At 33.6% G+C, this 19463-nt stretch overlaps 1 protein-coding gene across 3 annotated transcripts in view; it reads right to left on the reverse strand.

The window, feature by feature from the left end:
- The window catches only part of Stg-1 (stargazin related protein STG-1), a 60854-nt gene that overhangs the window by 22544 nt on the left and 18847 nt on the right, over positions 1 to 19463 (reverse strand). For 2 of the 3 annotated variants that reach the window (XM_076316461.1, XM_076316458.1), the window contains exon 2: positions 9833 to 11734. In XM_076316461.1, the coding sequence (XP_076172576.1) occupies positions 9833 to 10172 (340 nt within the window). In that variant the 5' untranslated portion in view covers positions 10173 to 11734. Of the gene's footprint in view, positions 1 to 9832; positions 11735 to 13882; positions 13980 to 19463 lie in introns of those variants that run through there. The other variant, XM_076316460.1, reaches the window with a different exon arrangement.

A 19463-nucleotide genomic window follows, 5' to 3' on the forward strand; every position in this document is an offset into this window, starting at 1 on the left:
TCTAAATTTTGTAGGACGATTTTTTATTGTTAAATTACAGTTTGATTTATTACGTTTGATACAACCAATACTGTTTTTCACCCAAATACAAGTTAGTTCGTTTAATTTAAATGAAATTTAATTTAAAAAATTATTTAAAATTTATTCTTTCAATTTATAAAACTCCGATAATACTAAAACGGAGTATCGAAACATAATTTTAAATGTACGCTTGTTTAAAACCGGACTTGTTTCGTTTATATCATATTTATTTCTCCTTGCGAACGAAATGAGATTAAAGTGGGTATCTTTAGTTAGTCGATCGATTATTGATAAGATTGAGTTTAGAGACAAATAAACGCCAGGAACGAAATCAATATTTCGCAACGTAAAAGAAATACAAATGGTTGGAAACATATTAATTAGAAAATGTTGCACATTTTGATACGACGATTTTTTATCAGTAGCCATTAGTGGACACGTCACAGTGATCTATCAGATATCTATGACATACTACAGATAACGTCTAAACTAATTATCGAATATCTATATTTATACAGTTTTAATAAGATAATTCGGTGATACTGTCAGCGAGATTGTCAACAAATTACATTCATTAATATTTACACATGTTACCTATTAGAAATACGCTTGATAGTTTTCATTGGGCATTTAAACTGTATATGTCTTGACAATGTTGCAATCTTAGTTGCTTGAAAACCTTAGAAACTAACTTTTGTAGAAAGTATATAATATACAAAAGAAACATTAAAACGTACTTAATTCATAATATGTACATATATCGATATTATGAGTTTACATAATTAGCAGGGAAAATTAATGGAATAGTTTTTACACAAAACATTAATACATAACTATCTAACTTGGATCTACCAAGTTTGATCACTTTAGCAAGGAAAGTAGTGATAAACGCTCTGGCAACCTTCTTAAGTACAAGGGAACAAAAAGACTTGGCAGACTTCCGCAACAAGTTGCAAAATTGTGTACTGAGGCGTATGGAAAGTACTAAGATTAACAGAATTTATCATAAATCCTTTGTGAAAGTTTTCACTGAAAATCATTATATTTCGTGGTAAGATCGGCACAAAATTCTAGGGCTCTCGGTAATTTTAAGATTTTCTCTAAGAAGGTGGCAAACGCAATTAAAAAATTAAGTAATAATTACACCGTTTACTGTCAGCGAAAGAATCGTAATTACAATTTTCCTCTGTATCGTTTTTCAATGTATCAGAAGTGTCGAGCTTATTGAAAGATTAATCGTTACGAAAACATTGTTACCGAACAGCTTCTTACGGTTTCTTCTGCCGACTATTTCTCACGATGTCTTACATTCTTATTTACGATTCGCGTTACAAAAAGACCGAAAGAAATAGGATTCCAAACGAGCCCCTGTACTACCCTTCCAAGAATAACATCGAAAAAATAACCCTAGGAAGGACAAACATTGTCGGGGAAAAGTCGCCTCGTGAGATTTATAGTCAAAGAATTGGCTAGGACATTGGACATTAGTGTTTACAAACTAGATATGGTTGCTAAAACATCCGTGTCAGGGACATTCGTGAAACATGCGCTAATCAAAACTGTGGAAAAAAAAAAGAAAAAAAAGACAACGAACGATCTTGTCCAGCGAATCGTCACCTTCCACACGCAATTTACTCTATCTGTCTCTCTTCGTTCTTGTTTCAGTCCGCAAAATTCGAGTCCCTTCGACCGCGATAAGAAGTTATCCGGTGGTTGAACGAGGACGAAGTCTCCCCCATCGGCAATTCTGCTACTCGTTTTTTCTTTATCTGCTGGCATAGCCAGGGGCATCGTTCCTGGTAGGCGTGGAACGACTGGAGACCAACTGATGGCGGCAGCAGAAGGAGAGCGGTTTCCGGTGCCCTCGGTAACGAGTCATTTCCTACCCACTGTGCTCGTCTCCTTCAGACCAGGGTCCCATCCCACAGCGTCATTCCCATCCACAGAGCCTGGACCGGAATCACAGAACGCTTCGCGAATATTACCAGTTAAATGCTTTCTGCCCTCGTCTCTGCGGAGGGCAAATCTCGGTTGCTGATGGCCGGATAAAGGGAAGGATGAGAAGTGTTTGCAGCAGGAATCCGTGACGATTCGTGTTTGTTTCGCGAGAAATATTCTTCTACATAAAAGTACACGTGCCCGTGGCGCGGAATAGTGAAATTGCGCGATTGATACGAGCACATATTTCATTTCGGCTTCTCCGAAAGAAACGATAACAGTATAAGCGTAACCTCTTAAAGGTTTCATTTCGAACGCGTTACTTTTGTTAAAATTTATCAATTTAGTTAAAGGAGAGGTGCGGATCCGAGACCTCTTTGGAAATTTGTTAATTCTTGTCGACCACGATAGAAAAATACAAGATGCTAAGGGTTCAAATGGTGTATGTTCTCGAATATTGGGGATAAAGTGTGCGTGTATATATTGTTAAACTGATTAAACTTTACTTAAGATTATATACTGTGTTATGTAGCGGCATGTGTATCAGATAACGACAAAAATCTTAAGTATCGAGATATTTTAAATTGTAACGAAACTTTTGCATTGTTTTCTGTGTTACATGCTTCGTATAACAACGCAGAGATATTTTTCTTTTTATTCGAAAACTCATTATCCTTTGAGCATTCTTGACTATGTGACACTTGTAATTCAAGGTGAAGTTAGAAACAGCATGTTTTTCTAAATTAGGAAGAAAGAAACTTTCTTTAATTGTACTTCACTTCCTGTGAAGAATTATTAGTACATTTTGCATAAAAAACGTTAAATTCAAAATGAGACATTAGCTAGTAAGATATCGATTTCTTAGAATTTGATGAACCGGAATTTCTTTGCAGAAATCTGTATACGTATGCAAACGTTTTATTTTTAAAGTTATTGTTATAATAACTATGAATTGACACTCTTTTGTAATTTACGTAGGATCTGTAATTATTATAAAAATTGGGTGTTACATAATTTTCGCCGATAGTTTTATAAAATCTTCATTTGTCACGACAACGTCGAGAAAGAAAGTAACGATGTAATTTAAATGCATTAAAATTCAATGGAAAGCAATTTCTTTGTTTCGGTCGATTTCTTGTTTAATTTACCGTAAGATTTAATGGTTGTTAATTCCCTTTCTCGCGACATTGTTGCATTTCATCATTGAAATTTACAGAAACTGAAAATCTTTCTTAAAGCTCGTAAAATTCAAACGAGCTTTCAGTACCACTGGCGTTATCCTTCAAGGTCTTTTTATTTTACCTGTGCATTCATTTTCTGAATATTTTATCTCTAACGATGGTAAAAAGCGGGAAAGTTTAATTAAAATATTAAAAAACACACGAACTACGATAATTCTTGAATTATTATAATATACACTAAACTTTGTTTAACAAATAGTGATAAGAAAGATAAGGCAGAGAACAATGAACGAAACACCATAGTTAATCGCAAATATTTCGAAGATATATGTAAAAGATTTTCAGTTTCCCTTCGAATACCGCTGTGGAAATAATTATTCCTTAGTTTGTCAAATAAGTAGTTCAAGTTACAATTTCGTGAGTATCGTAGGCGCACGAGAAGTTTGGTCTTATAAGCTAAAATGGCGTAAGAAAAATCGTCCACTTGCATCACTTGCGACGTGACTGTTACATTCTTATGGAGATGTTACTATTGATTAATTTGGCACGTGTAAATAGAAGTCCAACCTGTAACAAGAAACCCGAACGAAACAAAACACAACAAAGTGAGACGCAACGATAGAGTTCGCATCTCATTGTCAGATACGTCGTTTTGCATCTCATTTTATTGTGTTTTGTTTCGTTCGCGTTTCTCGTTACGCGTTAGATCTTTACATGTACCCAATTTAACGAAACAGTGACAATGTGTCTGCGTAAAGTGATACGAGTGGACGATTTCACTGTGTCGGTTTAAGTTAAGGCGCAAAATTAATTGGGAAGAACGACGATTTGGAAAAATAGTATATAACCGATGCAGTAATAAAGAAGCGACACTGCTGCAGTTCTGGTTGGCACGTTGGCTGCACTTCGGGAAATTCCCACGTCGCCATTGAGCCTTATCTGAACGTTCTAGTGCAACGCATGTAGGCAGGAATCTTCCCTTTCCTCTCTCATGGTCAAGTAACCCCATAACTGCCAATCTCGTGGTAATAGGTTGCTCGATAGGTTTTGTCGTTCGATAAGAAATGGAACTATTACGTTCATTGCTTTATTTTTCTAAAGATGGTTCATGTAGATCTGTCGACTCGTTCGTATACTTACAGTTGTTCAAAGTTGAAGTGTCATAGTATTTTTTTACAATGGAAAAAACGGTAAAATTTATTAAACAACTTAGCACTTTCCCTTTCAAAGTACACGTCTATTCAATTAGTTTAGTCTTTTTCTACGAATGTAAGTATGTACCAGTACAGCTTAACACTTCACTCGGACAAATTTAACTAGGTGTGTGAGGACGCGCAGTACTATGACATCATTTCAAAGACTGCACGTTGCAACAGTTTAGCTTATAGGACGCCAGCCAACTTCTCGTGCAGCTACAGCACAATGAAAGTCAAAGGGCCTAGAAGGGCAGATGTCAGCAGAAACAGACGTTCGTGTTCGGCCATGAGAATTCTACGCACTAACTCTTTAGTTACTATAACGTTACCTCGGGGATCTCGTAACTCTTGTCGGTTAAGTATTAAGAAAAGTTCATAGACGGCTATGCAAAGTAGTCAGAACTGTGAAATGGAAGGCGATATCCGGAGTCGTTGAAATGATAAATCTGTGTTTTAAAAATTTTGATCAATCTGGAATATTTTATTTCAGGATCGTTCACACTCTCTCACGAAATGGCATAAATTCTGAGTTGGGAGTAGTTTTAAGAAGAATTTAATTATTATTAGAATCTGCTATTTGCACTGTTTGTATCTGTCAAGGGATCATGCTGAAGTGTTAATCGCTGATTGTAATGAAACTTTGTGGATTTGTGGAATAATCAAAGATATTCGACACGTATGATTTTTTATCGGCCAGGATTTATGTTGAAAGATTAAACACAATCTTTAAAGTTGGAGATGATTAAATTATTTGGTTCAGTATCTTGAAAAAATGTTTCAATTCTTTTTATAGTTACATTCGAATTTTAAAATCACAAAATTTTGCAACTAGAATGTTTTGACTAAACATTCTAGTTTACACGATATTGAGCCGAAGATGTTCGAGGACTATTTTCACCCCTTCAACATGGACCTTGACTGATAAAAAATCATGCGTGTTTAATATTTTTAACTGTTATATAAATCCACGAAAGTTTCATTATAATCAGCGATTAACATTTCGAAATGGTGTTTTTCATCTTCAAATGCCTTTAATACCAGTAGTATCTTAATTATTCTTCAAATTGCTGTATGTTACAGGATCTAGTATCACAATGAATTATTTCGTAATTAAACAATTACGATAATTTGAAGATCAGTTACTTTTTTTTTCACATTTCAAACTTGGTTAATGATTTCTTATCTTATTCACAAAAATGCACTTTTCAACGTGCTACCGCATTAGGGACTCAGATATATTTTTATTTTAGTAACCATTCGAGTTATTTTAATATTAATTAGTAGACAGAACTCTCTTAAGGTGAAACAAAATACAAAGGTGCCAAATTATATTTGCAACATTGTATGTCGTTTTCATCGTTTACTATTATAACTTTCAATTAATTGCAACAATCGAAAATGAATCGTAATTAAGAAATTGAAGTTTTAAGATTCGAAGAACCGCTGTATATAAAATATGTGCACAGTGAACAGTGGTGTACAATAATATCAGGAAAGGTTATTGGTAGTGTTTGTGAACAGGTAGAAAACCTTGGAGTACGCGGTACCCGAGAGAGTCAGAAATCAGAAGTTAATTCCCATGTCGAGGGGATGTGGACATTTGAAAATTAAATCCATATTCTGTTAATTGTTTCCGTATTTTAAATTTTTATAAATGTCGGGCAATTACTTGGTAATGGTAATTAATACACGTAATGTAATCCATTATTTGAATCTGAATTCGTTGCCGCAACAAATTAAAAATGAATGGTAAAACCAGGATAATTATATAACAGTATATATAGATAGATTAATATTATTTAAAAAAATACTTTTTACTCGGTACCTATTTTAAAGTTGTTGATCTCCGTTTTGTTTTGTTTTGATCTTAAACAATTGTGAACAATTTTATTTTCAATATTAAAATTGTAATCACAATGCAATACAATATTTTTAAATTGTTCAATCCTAAAACTATATCAATCGACAAGGTATAGATTTTCATATCATAAGATGGTGTATTATTTAATAATTGTTATTTATTTGCGGACAGTGGTTAACGTAACACGAATACGAAAATAATATTGATTTCAACGAGTGCCATCGATAATAATGAAACACGTCTCTATGCAGATTTGAATTTAATCATCTGACCGGATGGGTCTGACGTCCACACAGATAACATTAACGGGAATATTAAGCACTTTACTTTTATTGTACAAAATTAAATATATAGGAACAATGAAGTAGGAAAATTAATTACCGAATAAAGGAAAATAAGAAGAATGTATAAAAAGCACACACACATCTCCACGTGAAAATTTCTATAAATAAAATTTAGCTTTCCAATCAATTTCAATTTACCTTTGTTTTAGAACTAATTAATTAATAACAGTGTATCCAAAATAGCAAATTCATATTATTAAAAGTGATAATGTAGATAATTGTCTAGAATTATTTATCTATCTGTTGGAAAAAGCTAATCACAATTTAACTACGTATGAACTGTTAATTAGAACAGGTAGTATTCCCTTTCATGGCTCTACTCGCCGGACAAAACGTTCTTTCAAAGAGGTCCGAAGTTCTTTAGAAGTACATATTACAGGATATTTTTCAGATGTTCGCAACAAATGGTTCTTGTTTCTTCTGAAGAAGCAAACTAATTCTCGTCATTTAACAAAAACTGATTTCCGTTAAAAACTGTGGGTCAACTGTTAACAATGTAATTCATCGTCGTTTCGAGAATTGTCAATAATTACGAAACAATAATTGCTGAATTAACGAACGTGCTAACATTTATTGTAAAATTAGGCACAACAAAATACCTGTCCAAATTTGAATTTCATTGTAGGAAAATATATATATATATATATATATATATATATATATATATATATATATATATATATACATATATATATATGTTTAGCCTTCCATTAACTGCCCCTGGATGGTTATTAGCAACAATGGCTTTAGACCAGGGTCTCTTAGGGGTTATTTTATAATTTAATTGAGGGTGTACGGCAGAAAGTTTCTAATCTAAAAGAATGCGAATAATTGAATCATACTATTATATTAATACAAGTATTTTGGGCGTCAAATTTTCTCTTCTTTTTTTAAAGGGGTGATTTTGAAAAATTTGTAAACCACTGTTTCAAGGGCTAAAGTGACACGAATCGAATACTATTGAGAAGCATTTTATAAACAATATCACCCCATGAATTATCTCACGATTTGTGATTATCTCGGTGTTTTCTTAGAGTTGGTTGCAAATGGCGTTTAACTTTAGGACGCGCAATACATATTTGCTGCGTTTGAGAATATATTTAAATGCAATTTATCTCCTGCATTAATTTCGTTAATTGCTTCAATTAATGTGCGATATACATCAAATACTAAATACGTCGAATAATAAATCATGTAACGGATGAAAGTCATAGAAGATCTCACTCTGCATAATTTTCTACAATTGCATTTGGACGAAAGGGGTACGAACTTTATGAGACCTCTCCGGTTCTCAAAGTGGTGGTTCGTTTTGGTCAATGAGCTTTAACGCACACACGTGTGTTCGCCGCTTTTACCCTTTGACGCGGTTCACGCCTCGGCAAAAAGCTCCAACGACGTCGAATTAGATTTCCTTAGACACGATTTCATTGGTGGAAGTGCTTAGATGATGCACTCCCGTCGAAGATCCCAAACAACATTCTACGATCGCGGGAAATCGTTTCTCTATGAGTTTTTCAATTTCCGTTATTGTTTCTGTTGTCGCATTTATTTCGAGATCATTTTTCGAACACACTGAACACTGTAGAAGTGGATAGTTTATTACAAAATCGCGAGTTTCGCGAAAATGCTCAGTAATGCTTTTTCATAGCATTGTGGTGAACTTAAAAATCCTTTGAGAGGAAGGCGGGACAATTGAAAACGGGAAGTATGCTTCTTATCTTATTGCATATCAAATAATCGACAATGATAGCTATTTCTCTATAATTTATTCAATTTGCACCCATTAGGTCAGAATCTGTATTGGTATTGAATTCAGAACTCGATTTCTTTTTTAGACAATATTAGAGATGTAATACTAAGATTTACCAAAAACGGTGATGTTTATAATTACAGTAGGAAATTGAGAATTTCTATTCTGACAAACGTTTGTTCATAAAATAGAAAATGAACAATTCTTAAACCCTAAATAAACAATTCTGTAAACCCCCGTTCAGGATCGTGAAAGATATTTTGAATACCAAGAATTGTAGTTCTTCCAATATTATACATTCTTATTAATTTTACAACACACTCGTCGCTTTGTTACGGTTCAACAGTTGGTAGTACAAAATTCCACTTTGATGTCATTTTCACACGAGAATGTTCTTAATTTAATTCTAAATTATTAGACTCGAGAATAATCTTGACAGTTATGTCAGAATGTTTTTATAAAGAAGAATTCACAAAGCTTTACTTTAATAACACAACATTCGAATAATGGAGGTTCTGCTGTATTAACGCAAACCAGCAGAATGTTTAAAAAATCACATTTTATATAAAATTATAAAATTATGTAATATATTCCATATCTTGTAAACGCAGCAATCAATACCAATTAAAAAGTCGTTTAAATTAAATTTTCATTAAAACCATTCGTGTTCCTTTCTGTTTTTGTAAGAGAAAGAAATCACGACTATCGTACGATGGTAAAGTAGTTTCAGCAGTTTCGCTTGAAGATAATCTTTATAACTTCTATTACTGTTGTTTTCCTTGAACTTTCTAAGCTGATTACGCTATAAGCTGATTTCAGTAATTAAAAGGAATGTTGTATCCTGCTTTGAGAAATGGATCGTATTACGGATTCTGTTAATACTAAAATACTCTCCCTGTTTTACGCAGCGTTTCAGGTTTATATTTATACTTTCTTCAAATTCATAAATCTATGTAATGAAGTATCGGAAAATATAATCCCTGCCTTCTTTCTCTAAAAAGGAAGCTACGAAAATGAATTAATATACGAGTTTTTATGTTTTAGAGTAAAGTATTAATTATTGAGTTTTGGTCATTCGTATTTGTTCTTCAACCAAATAAAATTTATTCGTGATACTTGAACATCATCTTTCCAGTTTTAGTAACGCCTTTTAAAATTAACATTTTCAAAGAAAATAATGAAAAACGAACCCATATTGAAAGTTGAATACCATAAGCTTTCGTACGTGTTCCTCCGAGATTTGGAATGCTCTCATTTTTACGACACACGGACGATTTGAAAGTTAATTACGTAAGTAGGAAGTTGAATACTATACACTTTATGTTATAAACATCGCTGATTGTTGGTACATGCGCCATTACTTACGAGAGAACCTAATATGTTAGAGAGAAAAGAGAAATGGTACATGCAGAATAAACCATCCCATGTCTATGGTACTTAAAACAGTTCACGTGCACTTTGCTCCTGTCTCTGGTGAAGTGAACTGTGAAAGGGTTGAAATCCAATTTAAAGATACTCAAGTTAAACGAGAAATTACGTACTTATAGCAACGCAGACTCTCCACAGGCCACTGTAGGTGACTTTGCTGTCAGGTTCCACGGAAGTGTTCGAAGAGGTTTTCGGTAGTCGCTCTTCCGTGAGGAGCCACTCTCCTGTGCTGATGGCCACAGTGACGACTACCAATGATAGCATCGCAGAAAGACCGGAAGCGATACCAAGCCCACCACCGCCGGCGTTATTGGCGTCACTGCCAACAACAACACTGCCTCCAGATGCACCAGTAACAACACCTCCAGCACCAGCACTTGAAGAACTGGCACCGCCAAGCTCGTCGCAGCACCAGCAACAACAAGACATCACCACGTGCCTCCCTCTTGTCATGGGGGCATCCCAGCAAAAGTAAAAAGAAGTTTATCTTATCCTTTGGTAGCTTTCGTTCTGATCTCACGAGTACTTTTGAAACTAGTACTGCTTCAATTCCTCCTCTCGATATTAACACTTAGAAAATGCAAATAGAAGTCTGACGACGCACTTATCTTCAGGACCTTCTGTATTAGGCCTCGTTTGTTTTCATTTCATCGACATAATTGAATCTTTCCGGCAAGTGTACATTATTATAATTTTGAGAAACCTTGTCTCAATCTTGAGAAACTTTAAGAGATTATTATTTCAAATATTTCTTTTTCAAATATTCCTTTTTCAAATATTCCTTTTTCAAATATTCCTTTTTCAAATATTCCTTTTTCAGATATTCCTTTTTCAAATATTCCTTTTTCAAATATTCCTTTTTCAGATATTCCTTTTTCAAATATTCCTTTTTTAAATATTTCTTTTTCAAATATTCGATTTTAACGGCACATCAGAGTTCTTCGTTTCGATAAATTATCACGATTAAATCGATATGAATGTTGAAATCACAGCGCTGTACTTTAAAAACGAACAACAGTAGGACTTGTACAATATATTCGTCGCCTCGAAAATTCCTGGGAATACTTTCAGTTGACAATGTCTCACGATGAAGTTTCTAATTTTGCCATCTACGATCTCGTAGACTCGAACGATTGATAAATTGGAGCGTTTGGTCGACACCAGAAGAAAGACAAATGGTCGTTTTTTTCTTTATTTCAAGCTTCTTTCGTAGGTTGTTATTTTCAAAGTTATGGATGAAAGTTCGAAACGAAGTCGATATCGGAAATTGGTTCGTGCTGGATTCACCCGTTAACGCTTTTCATCGATAATCAAGCGGAAGTAATAGCAACAATTTATTTCCAGCGGAGTCTTCACGTGGGAATGTGCGAGCTGGAATTTCGTTTTCCTACCTTTTCTCTCTTCTTCTTTTATTCGAGAAGGTATGAAAAAAAACCTGATTCACGAAGCTTCGAATGACTGGTATAAGCGGAGTTGCTGATAAAGAATAGGCTTTTGAGTCTAGCAGCTTCTGAATGGTTGATGAAGGATTTGGGAACCGAGATTCTTAAACGAACCACTTGAGAGTGAAGCAAGTCACTGCCTTTCAATAGACTCTTGTCGCGCGAACGTTTTAGCAACTGTAATTTATCGCTGTATCGATGAAACCGCTGACAATGCTTTTGTCATATTTTAAAAGCTTGAGAAAAATGAACACGTGAATATCGAAAGAAACTTTTGGAATTTGTGTATCGATATTAGCAACGATCCATCGGTTTCTTTCTCAACGGAAGATTCGTTTATCATTTTTCAACGTGAGTTTACAGTAATTTGTAACGAGAATTCTAGATCCGAATTTAAGTTTCAAATATTGCGTTAAGTGCTAAAGGTAAAGAGCTTTCTCCATTTGTTACGAACACATTAGTTGCCGTATCTTCGATAAGCTGCTCGTAGTCTGCTTCGTCAAGGGTCGCACTTCGAAGTTTACAGTTCGAAGTTCGAAGTTCGTCACGATGGTACTAGTCCTTTCTGAAACTCTGCAACAGAAAGCGTCGGTCTGGTTAAAATTTATGAATTACGCTTGGCATTGTTAGATGAAACAGTTCTTGAATTTAAGACGTATCGTCGAAATTCATAAACATTTCAACGCTGAGATAACCGTGAATAAATTCTTGAATATGAATCGAATCCCTCGAGCAATTTTATCCACAGTCGGTTGAGAAAGTCCCCTTACACCTTATTGGCATTTATTTAGCGTCTTGTGAATTTAATGAAAAAGTGATTGAAAAAAAATGATACTTATTTTTATTATCGGAAAAAGTAAAAATAATTTATATTCGTCTACATATTCATTTAGATTCATTTAGAAGAATAATATGACGAAAATGCAATGAAATGCATTTTATTAACATTATTACTTTTATTAACGAAATTTCTGTAATTAACGAGCAACTCGATCTTCCTTTCGTTTTAATAGTCTCTTGCATCCCATTTTGTACCATAGTAACGAATTTTTCTACCAACGATTAACCGTGTATTTTTTCACTCGAATGGTATTTCAAATTTTAAACCTCCTTCATTTCAAATGATATACTGTTCGTCTCAGTCTCACTTATTATTTAATAATTCGTCCTTTATCTATTTTATCATATATTTACGTTTATTATTTCGTTGAAAGATAGGTGACGCTTCAAAATTTAATTTTCCCGCACCATTGATTTAAATTTTCTTTCAAAGAAACTTCTCGATTCATAATGCCATCCATAACGTTTGAATACCTCACTCCAACCGTACTTGTTAGACAACTTCAGGCTAGGATGCCCGTTACCTTCATAATTCACTGTAGGACCTAAATGGCACTCCATTTGTGTTTTTGGCTTCTTTCAAACTCTAGTTTCCTCCACTGAATTCGAAATGTTAAATTTACATTCATCACTGAATATAATATAATATTTCAGAAGGTGTAATCCTTGATGAACACGTGATTTAGCGAACTTTAGATTTCGTTTTTTTTGAGTTGAACCGATCGCGTGTATTTACTGGTTAGGCGACCATCGTTACCTACTCTTTTGATTACATTACTAACCGTTTCAGATGCTACTTTTAGATTGTAATCCCTTGCGATTATATGCGGTACACTTGTTTTGGGTTCACGCTTTATTGTCTCTAACGTATCATAATCGTTTATGACGTGACACTAATTTTGGAGAACAACCTTCGTATGGTTTTGGATAGATTGGATTTCTCTTTATTTTTCTAAAAGGTATTGCACCGAAGAGTTAGAATTTTGAATGGTTCTTACAATTTTTCGAAGCGACAATTCCTTTTCGTAACTTTACAATTTATTTACGAAAGTAAGTATTTGCATGCTGCGAAAAGTATTTCAAGTGGACTGAAAACTGAGAGTCGAATCGAGAGAAATTCCAGAACCGCGTATTGCTATTAACTTTATAGTTTTTAAATAGGATTTAGGTTCACGCGATGCGTATTTATATTACGAATAACACTACTTGTTTGAATTTTTATTTTATATCAATATAAAAAAATGCTAGATTGCACGCCGCCGGCACGAAGGTCTATAGAGAATAACATTTACTATAATACTTCATAAAAAGGCGATAAATTGTAACAAAGATAAAATAAAAATGTTGCCAAAAATGATTTTTAAGTAAAGAGTAGGTAAAGAGTGAAATAAAAGGAGAAATACAAAATTTATGGTACAAAGTTTCAAATGCAGATGTCCGTGATTGCTTTTAAATGTTTAAACACAGAACGTTGTGTTTTCTAAATTCATTACTGAGATAAACTTAACAGAAACGGGATAAATTTGCAAATGAATCAAAATAAAATTTGTTATAACTCTGGTAGCGTCCACAGATAATTGAAATCAAATTTTAATATATCATTTATGTTACACACGATTAAAATATTGAAAGTATAATGTATGAAAACTTTTTTAACAGAGTGTAAATACATCTTGACACGCCAATTGAAATTTCTCTCATTCGATGCATCGTAAACAAACACATAAAACTCTTGAATCATTGAGCGAAAATTCCGCTAAAAATTTTCAACGAAGTTACAAATATCGGAGAAACTTTATTGGAAAACATCGTATTAAGATCAAATTTGGTATAACTTTTGTAGTGTACCCGAACAATTAAAAATAATATATACGTACGTACTTTATTACCATCTATATCGTTTATACTATGGAAGATTAAAATATTGAAAGTATATCAGCGTACGGAGATCTTTCTGACCGTCTTTCGCATATCCAACGATCTCTGACACACTGATCGAAATCTGTACAACTCCATTCGATGCGCTATAAACAATAAAACAAAACGATCGAAACATCGAGTGAAACTTGCGTCGCAAATTTACAACGAAACATGCAAAACTCCGTGAGAGGTCCCTCGCGATAGTCAAGTGTCAAAGCCTCGTTGGATTATCATGCCCTCTTGAGTTAGTCGACTCGGCAGTGCTGGAGGATCCTCGACGGGGCATATTCTAGCTTTCAGGCGAGAAAAAGGGGCAGCTGGGCGAAAAAGAGAGATACAAAGAAAGGGGACCGTGCCTCCTCACGCATCTTGTTAATCCTTTAATCGTAATTGAATCGACGTTTCGGTCTTGCTGGGGCTACGAACAGAAATTGAACTTTTAATCCGGCGCTGGTATAAATTCCACCGAGTTCCTATTAGCGTAATCCGTGAACTCGCCACGATGAGCCCTCTCAAAGGTTCCACGGGTCGCGACTTTTTATCAGGCGTTACCCACCCCATACCACCCACCCTTAACCCGGACTCTTATCCCGCGAGGATTATCGAAGCCCAGACTGGCATGGCCGGATCTTTCGATTCAACTGTGGCAGAAGTCGATCGAGACAAAAGAAAAAATCGTAGAATTGACGTTCAACGAAAGCTAACATCAAAGATTCTGTGGTATTTCGATTCGAGTCTCCGGAGATAGGAAAGATAGTCCCCCTGGAAAACGAGCTGTGATCACTTTTTATGGACATTTTTTAAATACACTGAAAACTAAATTTTTAGGATACAGTTTTCGTTAACGTAAAGTAATATCTTGAAACCGAAGTTACCATTTTTCTAAGATTTTCTACAAAAATGATAAATGGGACAGAAGAATTACAACGTTTCTGTACGAATTCACAAAGCTACAAACCTGACTTTATACCTTTTATCTGTGGACTTTTATCCTGGATCTTTTTGTAAGCTTAAAGTAGAGTGAAAAATTTCATTAAAAGTATGCAATATTAAAATACTTCATGTAAAAGCCAAGCTTTTATCGAAGATTTTTCTACAAGCTTATTAAAGTTCATAGCTTTATTCGGTAAGTAAAGAGTTTAGTGTTTAGCTTTAGCGTAGAGATAGCTGGGTCACTAGAGATGTCAAGTCAAATATTTAAAAGTCTTTATAGCGGTAACGTGTAGAACATCGAACAAGATAACGTAGTGCTTTGTGGGGAAAAGCTGTGTCTGAAATAGTTAAAGTTATTTACGGTTTTTATTATCTTTATTATAGAGTACGAGTGTTTGAAAAATTGGTAAACAGTGAATATTCGCTGAAGAAAATATAGAAAGACGAGCTATTTAATATGAAAATTATAGAACAAAGAACATTTAAATATTCCAGATCCGATATTTACTTCGAATACCGTATTGAATACAGTACTCTATACAGTGTTTCGTCTCAAAAAGAGTAATAATTTGTCAATCTAACTACTAACCAAAAATTGCTTTTAAAAATTAATATTTTACAAAAATATCTGGAAGAACAAGAAGATTAGAAATTTAATTTTGCAATCTGAAACAGCTGGAATATTATGATGGTTATGAATGTTCTGATTAAACTTCGAAAAATGTTGAGAAAATTTTACATCTAAAAACTAATGAACTTCGGAAAAAAGAATTAAACTTAGAGATCGAAGAATGTTTTGAAGAATTTAATATTAAGTTATAGGAGAAGATAAATTTTAAACGATGAATAGAATTTCTTATATTTGTGTCAAATGAAATAAGAACGCTGAACATACAATAGCTTTTAGATGCTTCGAATATTGTACACACAACCAAACCAAAGTCGACCAAAAACGAAAGAAATGTATCAGTAGCTAATCATATTTTAAATTAAAAATATTAATAAATAAATTAAAATTATCAACTATATTTTCAAATATAGTTTGAAATGCTTGTTTGTTCTCGTCTAATAGTAATATGAAAAATTATGTATGTATGCAATTAGAGTAAGATATTATTCTGAATCAGAATTAACTGAATCATCACCATTCAAAAGTTAAGCTACTTTATTTAACCTAATTAAGAGTCCCATTTAAAATCTTCATAATTTTCATTAAATGAAGTACGTCTATTGATTAAGACTCGAATTCTTGCTACTTGAATTACTGGTGGCCATTTCTGGTCGCAAAATTCGATTCCGTAGAAGCAGAATTCTTCCAGTATTAAAAGGAGAAAACGGTTAAAGTGGCTCTCTGTTTATCTTCGTTTCAACTGTATCGATATAAAAGATTAAACGTCGAATCAATAAGGCTGGCCTAATTAAGTCTGTACGTGCTTCTTCAATAATTCAGACGAATGTTCTAAATCTATTGTTAACGACACAGACGCTCGTTAAAATCAACGATGAATGAATCCAGAAATACTTAGATACGAGTTCTCGCTATAAAATAGCTTCTATGTTCTGAATCAACCTTATGTAAAATTTTTTTTTTTCCGCAATCACAAATAATCTTCCAAAAGTCACTTTTTCTTTAATTTTATCTCTCTTCTCTTCACTCGCGTTCGATGTTTATTATCATCGTTGTGTCGCAATTACCATGAAACTAATGGAGTATCAGCTTAAAAGGGATCTTCAAAAGGTACTTATTTTTTACTTTAATTGTAATACTATTTAGAAGTACAGAAGAAGAATTATTTCTGTTCGTGAAGAATGGTACGATTCGTATAAATAACCTTCAAATGTTTTCTCAAATTTATTTGAAGCTTAATATTTGAAAATTTATTCCTAACAACATAGGTGCATTTGTCAAATTAAATGAAAAGATAGAATTATTTATCGAATAGTTCGATATCTTCGCAGACTTTTTCGTTGAGAATTTTTCCCCAAACGAGTCTGTTGTACATGCAACCTTTCGCTATCTCATTGTTTTGATAATTCGTAAAATTATTGCATATTGCGCATTCTGGTCGTAAGTAATAGGATAAATATATTTTCATAGCAATGGCGTTTGCCTTTTGTAAATCATTTCAAAAAGAAATGGCTCCTCAAATCGAATTGATAGTTTCAGGCCATAATAATTCTACATCCATCATTGATTTTCTTTCGTCCATCACACGTTGCATTTAACTGACATGTACACGGCATACCGGTTTCATTTCTTGATTGTTACACGTGGAGTGTCATCTGCACAGATATGTGTAATGTACGAAATTTAACCAATTGGATGGAAACGCGTGTCGGGCTGTAATTTCGTTTAAGAATTATTTTCGTCCCGGGAAAATTTCCGAAGTAATTCGATGTGCTTCGTGGCAATGTGCAGTAACGTCGGTGTCTGCTTACGGGGTGCGAATGCACATTGCGGTTTTATCGGAATATCATGGAACGTGCAATGGAACTGCTAGGTTGGCTGCAGAGGTTCGTGTCGCAACATGTGACTTTGGTTTCTACTTTTCGAGTGGATGCTTGATACTCGAGTGACTCTTCCGAGTTAGAAGAGTTGGCTGTAAGACGAAGTTGCAAAACCAGATGATGGCATTTTCGTAAGAAGCTACGGAGAGGTGCGTTTCTACCTCCCTTGAGTCCTGTGCAAAATGTTGTACGATGCTATCCGTTTGTACGACCGCTTATGTGCCGTAAATTTCGATAGTGAAACTCGGAGTAATGTGGGAATACTCGAGTTTATCTTGAAAAATGAAGTAAATATCACAGGAATGTGAAATTTTTATTTTAGATTTATTATTTAACGACTTCAGTCACTATATTAAAGAAAATCCGAATTAAAGTGCAAGAATACTGTATTCTGTAAAAGCAAGATAAAAATATGAGGAAATCTCTCCATTGTTTACGTGCATATAATACGATCCATTTCCATAAATGTACCATAATTGTGCGTAAATAATGCCCGAGGAAAAATAATTCTACCTTGGAAACAGGGACAGTAAGAGATTCGTACTTTAAATACGAGCTGAACGACAAGTAGCAAGAAAACAACGTTCATACGTTGCTATAATACTGTTAACGCTTATGGCAGGCACAAAAATAAAGAAGAAAACATTTCCTGCCGCTACGTATAAAGTATTAAAATCCATATTATTCTGAATTATCTTATTATAGAAGTTCGCAAAATGTTGACATAACAGTTTATACTGCAAAATAATGTTATTTGGTTTTTTATTTTTTCATTTATTGTCTTTATTGTTTAAAGTTAATAGAGTTTTGTAGAGAGGACATCAAGTATTTGAAATGAGATGTATGAAAATAAAGTGTGTCAAGGAACCATGGCTTATGAAGGATGTCAATTTCCATGATGAATTGATTTAAACTACATATGTTTGAAAATAACTGTTTCCATAACCATTCTATACAAATTAAAAAGGTTTCAGCATGGACAGAGACATATTTAGCGTTACTGTGCCAAAGTACGCACACCATTAATAAAACTGTTACCATATTTGGAATGCTGGGACTAGGTATTGCGGCTCAACAGGTGATTAACCTCTTAACGTATGGAGTTCTTCCACTTCATCAGCCAAAAATGATAAATTTGTTTCCATTCTAGTATGATCTAGAAATATTGTAACACGGGTTTTCCATTCGTAGTTGTGTTTAAAGTATTTTTACCATATTAATGGTGTAGAGAAAAAGTGAGCATACAAAAATTATTAATTTTACCGATCCCACGAATATTAAACGTTTAATTATGTATGGTATATTTTAAAATACAATACAAAATCCCCTCGACATAGTCTTTGCAAAAGCACTTATTTAATTGTGTATTATATGCTTATAAAGAAGTACGTTATTGTTCATATTTTATTATTGTGGACATATCTTCTAAAAGAATTAATTAATATAATATTAATAACTAAAAGTAACAATACTGATAATAACATCGACGAAATAAAATTCTAAACTATACGAAAAGGAGAAAACTGTCAAGAGAAAAGCTGCTGTACACTCTATGATCGAAGAGTGATTCGATTTTTAATACAACATATAGTATCATGAAATGAAACTCTAGCTCTGATGTTTTCCGTGACTGCAATGATCAAGTGTACCCGGAAATGTCACGGTCGTGTGGGTTAAGGGGTTAAAATGATAACACGACTTCATTGCTGAACTATCCTTTAAAAAATGCCATCCTTTTTATTAATTCGATTCTAAGAAATTTAGTCGATTACATGCCAAATAATATAGTTGGATAAAAACAGAGGTGGATAAAAATTTGAATCGAATAAAAGGTGACGAATAAAATTAATATATAGCAATTGGCCATGTTTATTCCATGGAACAGTTATTTTTCTTTTATTTCTTCATTGTGAAGTATTTCATTCCACGATTCAAACTCAAATTTCGGAGAATTTTTTTTTTGATCTCTAACAAGTATATTTGAAAATATTTACGAATTTCGGTACATTATTTGCGTCATATTAATTAAAGTTCATATTTATTTTTTAATATTATTACAGATTTTTATAATGAATTTGGTTTAAATATATATTAAATTTAT

Source organism: Ptiloglossa arizonensis, chromosome 7, assembly GCF_051014685.1.
Source record: "Ptiloglossa arizonensis isolate GNS036 chromosome 7, iyPtiAriz1_principal, whole genome shotgun sequence".
Taxonomy (NCBI): domain Eukaryota; kingdom Metazoa; phylum Arthropoda; class Insecta; order Hymenoptera; family Colletidae; genus Ptiloglossa; species Ptiloglossa arizonensis.